The sequence below is a fragment of the Trichogramma pretiosum genome, unplaced genomic scaffold (genome assembly GCF_000599845.2).
Source record: "Trichogramma pretiosum strain Unisexual culture from Peru unplaced genomic scaffold, Tpre_2.0 scaffold30, whole genome shotgun sequence".
Taxonomy (NCBI): Eukaryota; Metazoa; Arthropoda; class Insecta; order Hymenoptera; family Trichogrammatidae; genus Trichogramma; species Trichogramma pretiosum.
In genome coordinates, this window is record NW_019641675.1 from 1,431,506 (window position 1) to 1,439,779 (window position 8,274).

Below are 8,274 nucleotides of genomic sequence, written 5' to 3' on the forward strand. Positions count from 1 at the left end.
TATCGCGCGCGAGGCGGTGGTGCCCATAGCGAACGCGAGTGCAGTGCACCCATACCACCGTCGCTCAAGCGAAAACACCTGTGCACACCGCGGCCGTGTATTACGCTCTATACGCCCCTACCTTGTGTACGTATGTATGTTGGGGCTGCCCTCTCCGCACGCCCTATTCTGCTATATGCGTCGTGTAGTACCTGTAACCTGCTACTGCACAGCCATATATACATGCATACAACATCGCTCGTATGGGTACTGCAACAGACGTCCTGCGCACCTTAAAACGTTGCAGCGCGACGCACTCCTTTCGTTTATACATTATTAAAGGCAGCTGAGAATATGCCATATTATGATTAAAATATATAATGCGCATCTTGTGTTCATGACTTACGTTTAATATGTGCATCGCGTTGAATGATGTGTCGCTTTTTGAAAAGAAGATGCGTTTTACTGTCTTCGATTTCTTGTCGATTTGCATGGACAGTTCAGATTTGGTCAAAGTTTCGTTACCTTCGGTTCACGACTTTAATTATGGTAATTCAAATTTCGATGGCGTGAAATTATGCAATTATCGAGGGAACGATCGTCCCCGATGAAGTGTTCCAATGAATAATGGCTCGGATGCTTTTGAAATCCAACTGACTTTTATTTGACTTGACTTGACCCAAATTATTCTACGTAAATTTTAAGTAAAATAGTAAATATCAAAAGAACTACGCAGACAGTTGAAAAAAGAATAGATGAACCTTTGTGGTCACCTTGAAACTAGTAAATAATCATTAAGAAAATAAAATATTCAAATGATTTAACTGTAATGGTCTTTAGTACAGAATAATTAGAAAAGAAATATCGTTGATATCTTTTTTTTATGGGATATATTTTTTATGGCACTCATAGATTTTGATTCAAATAAAATATGCACTAATGAGTCGTTCTTGATTTTTTTAATTAAAAAATTTTTATCAAATGATGTTTTATTCTTAGCATAATTTATAAAAATAGGTACTCCAATTTCAGAGAGTGTTTAATTATCTGTTATAATTTTAAAGTACTTTAGGCATTTTTCTTAATTACATGAATAGATCTGATAATTTTTTGAAAACATCCTAATCTTTAAATTAATTCATGATAGTGAAAAAATAATTTGGAAAAACAATGGCTTAAAAACAATAATAATTAAACAAAAGTTTTTCTCCTCTGCATCTATACTTTCAAAGACAGATACTTGCAATTAGTAAAACATATTAAACAAAATCTCCTCTACTTGCATGAACCACTGATGCAACTTTGTAATCTAGTCTTTTGCAACCAGAAGTAGAATATAAATTATGGGGATTTGGTCCAAAAGTTACATGTGATAACACCGATTGAATTTGTTGTTCAGAAGGATCATAAAGACTAAAATGTGCAAACGCATCTTTTATACACATAATTACATGCTTTCTTTCCAAAGGTAGAAAAGGTACATAATGGTCAATTAATCTTGATTCAATAGTAGAACTTCTGAACAAGCCTCCGTCTTCATTAAAAGCACCAATTGCAATGAGTGATTCAAAATCTAATATAGTAGCATTATTTCGATCTCTACCACTCTCCCAAATGTTTATCATTCTATCTAGAATTTGGTGACTCCCTGTGTTTGATAAGAATATGAAAATAGATTTACTTTTCTTCCTACTACCATAACTTGTATAATCTATAAAAGGCACCAAAATATCTAATAGCCCTTGAGGCATTTTATCAACCTCATCGAAGACAAAAACTGATCTCTCACATTTAGAAAGTGCCGCTTGAATAACATTTTGAAGATAGATCTAAAAATTAATTTTTTTTAAAAATTGATAATAAAAATGATTTGAATTGTTAATAAGAAATTCAAATACCTTGTAGTAAGATACATTTTCATCTGATGGAAAATCACTTCTGCCGTTGAAAAAATGGTAATAATTACTTTTTTCTCCAAGTTTGAACAAAGAATTAACAATCATTGTCACAACATAATTTTTTCCGCTGCCGGGTAAACCATGAAAACTAAGCACAAGTGGTTTCCTTGGATTTTCATGATGAACGTGGCTGTGGATTGCACTAAAGACAAGATCTACAGCAATTTGTTGACCATATAATTTTTCATTCAGGTCTTGTTTGAGTTCTAGAAGTAAAATCAATTGTTTAGATATTAGTTAAAAAAATTAATTCTGAATGTAATGTAACTCACTGAATGTTTGGCGAGGTATGTATTCATCATCACAGCATTCATAAAATTTACACCGACCAAAGTATGCCCCGAAAGAAACTAAACCACCTATTAGAGCACCTTCTAAAATAATCGCATGATTCAACTTTACTAAACTAAATAAAATAGTAACTAAAATAAAAAAATAGTTCTTCTTCATTCTTCACATCCAAATCAACAGACACTTTTCTGGTTTGACTGCAAAAAACAACAACATTTATTATGAATTCTCTTCAAAATATTCAATGTGATATTGTACACGTTTTTTTCACAAACTTACAATTCTATTACAATAATATGACTAATTGAGTTGTTACGAGTATTCACAATTGCAGCAGCAGAAATTTCAATCTTTTGTGATTATTGCTACACAACGAAGTACGATAAGGTATCAAAAATGTACATGATATGAATTCCATTAACGAAGGCTTTAACGGAACCATAACACAAGTTTCGCCGGTCGGTCTGTTACTTCATGACACAGAAGATTGCAGGGCCAAGCACGGCGCCGGTTATCAACTTCGGCGTTCCAACTTGAATCAGTACACGCGCATTTGGAATATCCAACTGTAGCCTGCTGCCTGGAAACTGGGAGCTACTGCCGATAATGTATGCGTGCAAATATGCAACGCACACATACGTAGGTAGCAGAAGCTTCTCAAAACTCGCGCGAATCAAAAGGATCGCACTGATGGCGGAACTTCGAAATTCGTTGCGCATACACTTATTACTTACTGGAATAGTAAAAAATTTAATTTTAATAAAAAGTCATACTCGAATTATCAATTGTAATTGATCAAATTTTGTTGAGAATAAGTTTTCTTATCCAAGGAAGATTATAACAGAATATCTAATGCATACTTAAAAAATTAATTTTTCAATTTGTAGTTTATTATTTTCAACTAAGCCAGCTAGGATTGATAGGATTCTTTTGGGTTACTTTATAGATACATTTGTTTTATGAAGAGTTTGAGACATGCATTTGAGCACTGATTGAGAGTGCTTAAAAGAATAATTATATATTAGAAAATAAAAATAAAATGAAAATGAACTTTGACTGTCTAGTTATTGATGAATCAAAAAAAATAATTTTTATCTGCAGTATCAAAAATTTTCAATATCTAATAAAAAACTTTATGATTGTCATATGTTTACCAATTATATAAAATACTGTATAAAACAGGGCTACTGTACCTACATATATTGTTTTGAATATATTGTACTGCAATTACTATAAATGAAGATTTTTTAGCATGATTATTATAATGTTCATAAGCTTTATCAATTTTACATGTCATTTTTGAGTAGAAAATACAAATAAAACATAACACACGGAATTTTGTAATATTTTTTTTTTATTTAATAACTTTGATGTTACAAAATATACTTCTGTTTATTACATTTTTAGCAGTGCTCTCACTTGCTGACTGGGTGAGATTGAGCAGAGGATTTTGAGTCCCTCATAGAAGCGCTGCGCTTTCTTCTCTGTTCTTCTTGGCGTTTAGCCTTAGCCTCCTTATGTCTCTGGGCCAAAAGTTTGGCGTATTCAGCAGCTTGTTCTTTGCGGGCCAGACAACGCCTCTTCTTCAAAGCAACCCTATGTCTTTTCCTTTGCAGGGTGACTGGTGTAATAAGACGCTGGATCTTGGGCGCCTTCAACTTCTCCTTCTTGCCTTCCTTCTGGACTGGGCGCTTGACAACAAAACGCCTCACATCATCCTGCTTGGTAAGGTTGAAGAGCTTGCGGATCTTGGATGCTCTCTTGGGTCCCAGGCGACGTGGGATGTTGTTGTCTGTAAGTCCAGGGAGTTCCTTCTCACCTTTCTTGACGATGACGAGAGCCAAGACGCTCAAGTTGGAGTCGACGATGCAACCTCTGACGGACTTCCTCTTCCTCTCTCCGTCACGACGGGGTCTGTAGCAAGAGTGACCCTTGGACAGCAGCAGACGAACACGACCGTTCGTAAGGATACCTTGTTTCATGGGGAAACCCTGCTTGTCGTTACCTCCAGCGATTTTCACGACGTATCCTTTCCACTCGTCTCCAAGAGAGTCAGCTGGCACCTCCATGCCCATGCGTTTTTCGTAGAAAACGCGAAGTTTATGCTCATCGTCGACTTCGATCAACTTTTGGCATCCCGTAGCGGGGTACGACACGTTCAACTTCATAGTTAATGATTTTTAGTAACTAATAATTATTTTATAACACTTGTAGGAACACTACACGTTCACGTGTTCAGCCATACAGATACAGAAAAAGAGAGGTTATTTTCTGCCCGTCCGGGTCGGCTAAAGCAGAGAAAAGAGCACGAGTGCGCAGAACAGATAGAGACATAGAAATTTCGGCGCATGCCTTTGACGGTCGCGGTACGAACTACGAACGCGGAGCGGGCTGCGGGTTATCGTTGTAACAAGTTTCTAGTGGATTAAATTGCATATTTATGGTTGTTTAATATCTCCTTATGAGAAAATTATTATTTAAAATTTTCAAATAAGAACTTGAAGTAAAAAAAGCTCATTAATAATTTTACATAGAATCAATCAGTTTTTTGAGCGTAATTCGCCGCACCCTCTTCAAATTTCAAGATCAGACCATCGTATTTCTTTTCAAGAAGTATTAAATTCAATTATTGAAAAATGAACAAAATCATTGATTATTCATTGAGTAAAATATACTTCTCAGTATTTTTTATATTAGTTATGATAGACTTGAAATTTGTCTCGAATACCAAGACAAACGTGAACTCGTAAACGTGAACGGTTTTAACTTTTAATCGTGTTTTTTACTAATAAATATTGCAAACATGCACATAATTTTTTTACTATAAAAAATTTAGATTTAAATTATAATAAACAATTTAATTATTATTACAGCGCAACTATATAATATTACCTACGGTCGATGCTGTTTGTAAATGATATAATATGATCCGGCGCTGCGAGCTTACATGCCGTTTACGACGACGTGCCGACGTTTTGTATCCTCGCTTGCTGTGGCAGTTGCACTGTGACTGTGCAAGTTTGCTACTATAAGTTATTTTGGTCGTTAACGGATTGTCACTTTGACTTTTGTCATCGAAAATTTTTGAAAACTCGTTAATCGTCGAAGCTATCGATTACGAAAATGCCTCAGTTTAAGGGTAAGTTAATTTTGCGGTGTTTTAAGGGCTTGTCGGCCGTTTCTAACCTCTGCGAGTACTTTTTAAAAATGTCTTATTTATGATTTTTTTCGTTGTTGAAAATTTTAGTCAAAGTCAAATGGGGCAAGACGGTCTTCTCTGACGTCGATGTCAACACGGACGAGGAATTGATGCTTTTTAAAGCTCAACTGTTTGCGTTAACCGGAGTTCAACCTGAAAGACAAAAAGTAATGCTCAAAGGCATCACTTTGAAAGATGAGAATTGGACCAGCTTACCGTTCAGAGATGTAAGTAAATATTTCATTTAAAATTTATCCTCTACTCAGTATATTAATCTGAATTTAAATTAAACAATACTTTGACATATTATATTTGAAATAATCACAGGGTATAGCAGTTCTTATGATGGGGTCAAAAGAAGAAGATGTACCAACTGAACCTGCAGTAAAACCAATATTTATAGAAGACATGAATGAATCAGAACTATCTACTGCATTAGATTTACCACCTGGTTTACGTAATGTTGGTAACACATGTTATTTAAATGCAACTGTTCAATGTTTGAGAACAGTACCTGAATTAACAGAAGCTCTTAAAAGATATAACAATGGACAAGAGTCTACACCCTTCAATTCAGCATCACCTTACAATCCAGCCGAAAGTATTACAAATGCTTTGAAATATTTATGCGAAAGTATGGATGCAGGAGAATCTAGAGCTCCTGTTGTTCTTATCCAAGAATTGCATAAAGCTTTTCCTAGATTTGCTGAAAAAACAGGAACAGGATTTTGGCAACAACAAGATGCCAATGAATGCTGGACTGAATTAATAAGGATGTTACAACAAAAATTGCCAGCAAAGGTAATTAGTAAAAATATTTCACACATTTTTCAGTAAAAATAAAGATTAATAATATATTATTTATATCTTTAGGAAAATCCAACAGCTCCTAATGATACTGCCAGTTATAAACCTAGGTCTATCATTGAACAATATTTCGGTGGTACTTTTGATACTGAATTGAAATGTGATGAATCTGATGAAGAACCTCCTACGTGTAGGAAAGAAGAATTTTTACAACTGAGTTGTTTCATTACTACAGAGTGCAAGCATATGACTGCAGGTTTAAAGAACAAAATGGTTGAAAAAATTACAAAATTATCCCCAACTTTAGGAAAAGATGCTCAATACACCAAAACTGTAATGAACTTTTTATTTTTTAAATTGATTATTATCATGACCTATATCATAAATTTCAATTTATTTTATTTCAGTCCAAAATTAGTAGATTACCAGCATATCTGACTGTTCAATTTGTGAGATTCTGTTACAAAGAAAAGGAAGCAATAAATGCAAAAATTTTGAAAGATGTTAAGTTCACATTAAGTTTTGATGCTTTTGAACTGTGTTCAAAAGAACTACAGAACAAACTGACCCCCATGAGAGAACGCTTTAGGAAAATGGAAGAAGCTCAATTACAAGAAGTGCAATTGAAGGGCAAAAAGAAGATGAAAGATGAGAAAAAAAAAGAAACCAAAAAAGAACCTTTTTCATTTCCTGAGGGTAAGACATACTCTTTGAAGTATATTATTAGATAAAATATATTTTTTTATTAAAAATTTCAATTAATTTTTTAAATTCTTTTCTTAGACTTGGGCTCTAACAACAGTGGTTACTATGAACTACAAGCTGTATTGACACATCAAGGAAGGACAAGCAGCAGTGGTCATTATGTTGCTTGGGTTCGTCAGAATGAAGATGCTTGGTTGAAATGCGACGATGAAAATATCAGCGTTGTCACGAGTGAAGATGTGCTCAAGCTGAGCGGTGGTGGTGACTGGCACTGTGCTTATGTCCTACTTTATGGACCACGAGTACTCGAATTACCACTTACCACAGAAGAAACACCCATGATTACAGAAGAAGTTGTATCAGAAACAATTCGGGATTAATTGTATTTTTGAACATCAGTGATGAAGAGATATTGTGAAAAATTTGACACTGATACAGGAATCAACAAATTTCTTACTTTGTTATATACTTGATAAATCGCGAAAACTTACATGAAGCTATTGCTAATTAATTGAATTTTATAGGTATAAGAAAAATTTTAACGTTGTGTTTTCTAATATAATACACTTATGAATGATAGTTTTTATAAAAACTAATTGGCGTCGAACCAAAATGTCTAAATCTCATGCATCTTCTCTGTGGGATAAGAAAGATTCCTATCTTCTCTTTTCTTTTCTTGTCTAAGGAGTAATTTTAAACATTTTTTTAAAATTAATGCACATCTTGTATTAAATACTTTAAAATCAAAAAGTACCATTACGTTGCGTTGATTTAAAATAAAACTGCGCACCATGTTGCGTCAATTTAGATTGCCCATAAGAAAGTGCGCAAAACACAATGAAATTTAATTTAAGATTGCATTTAATTAATTTTAACTGATCTGTAAATTCAAAAAAAAAAACAAAACATTTCTAATATATAACGAGTAGTTTAAAAGCTATTGGAATTCTTTTGTACATTATTTAACGATCAACCGACGAAACCAAAGAAACGAAAATTGCAACACGCCCTGTCAAACTCGTCCGACATTTGATACACGAGTATATTTATTTATGCATGGTTTATCCATGGGCGTGGATGCTGCACTTCCATAGGGTCAATGATATATACATTTTCAACATCGGAGTCGCGTACCTATATCTATGTCTGCGCGAAGAAGCAGTATATGTGTGTGTATTCGTGTGCAGTGTGGTGTGGCGAGTGCTGCCACTGCCGCGTCGAGCGTATAATAACCGCGCGCATTCCTTTCCCTCTCTTTTGCGGGCTGTATTTATATGTGTGTGTGTGCGGAATATAATTGCGCGGCAGCGGCGGCGGCATGAGTATATACACACA

The 8,274-nt window shown here is 34.6% G+C and overlaps 3 protein-coding genes across 3 annotated transcripts; 1 reads left to right on the forward strand and 2 right to left on the reverse strand.

The window, feature by feature from the left end:
* Nucleotides 1–923: 923 nt before the first annotated feature.
* LOC106653106 (torsin-1A-like) lies at nt 924–2,930 on the reverse strand. Its single transcript, XM_014372359.2, has 4 exons — nt 2,508–2,930; nt 2,210–2,425; nt 1,878–2,143; nt 924–1,808 (listed from the first exon to the last, which is right to left on the reverse strand). Exons 2-4 carry the CDS (start codon nt 2,385–2,387, stop codon nt 1,239–1,241), a joined length of 1,014 nt encoding a protein of 337 aa, XP_014227845.1. The 5' UTR covers nt 2,388–2,425; nt 2,508–2,930; the 3' UTR covers nt 924–1,238.
* Nucleotides 2,931–3,590: 660 nt separating this feature from the next.
* LOC106653064 (40S ribosomal protein S6-like) lies at nt 3,591–4,539 on the reverse strand. The gene has a single exon (XM_014372298.2). It carries the CDS (start codon nt 4,394–4,396, stop codon nt 3,644–3,646), a length of 753 nt encoding a protein of 250 aa, XP_014227784.1. The 5' UTR covers nt 4,397–4,539; the 3' UTR covers nt 3,591–3,643.
* A 652-nt stretch (nt 4,540–5,191) lies between these two features.
* LOC106653061 (ubiquitin carboxyl-terminal hydrolase 14) lies at nt 5,192–7,879 on the forward strand. The gene is made up of 6 exons (XM_014372296.2): nt 5,192–5,367; nt 5,476–5,654; nt 5,755–6,228; nt 6,301–6,567; nt 6,642–6,930; nt 7,018–7,879. The coding sequence occupies exons 1-6, from the start codon at nt 5,352–5,354 to the stop codon at nt 7,317–7,319; spliced, it is 1,527 nt and encodes a 508-aa protein (XP_014227782.1). The 5' UTR covers nt 5,192–5,351; the 3' UTR covers nt 7,320–7,879.
* The last annotated feature ends 395 nt before the right edge of the window (nt 7,880–8,274 follow it).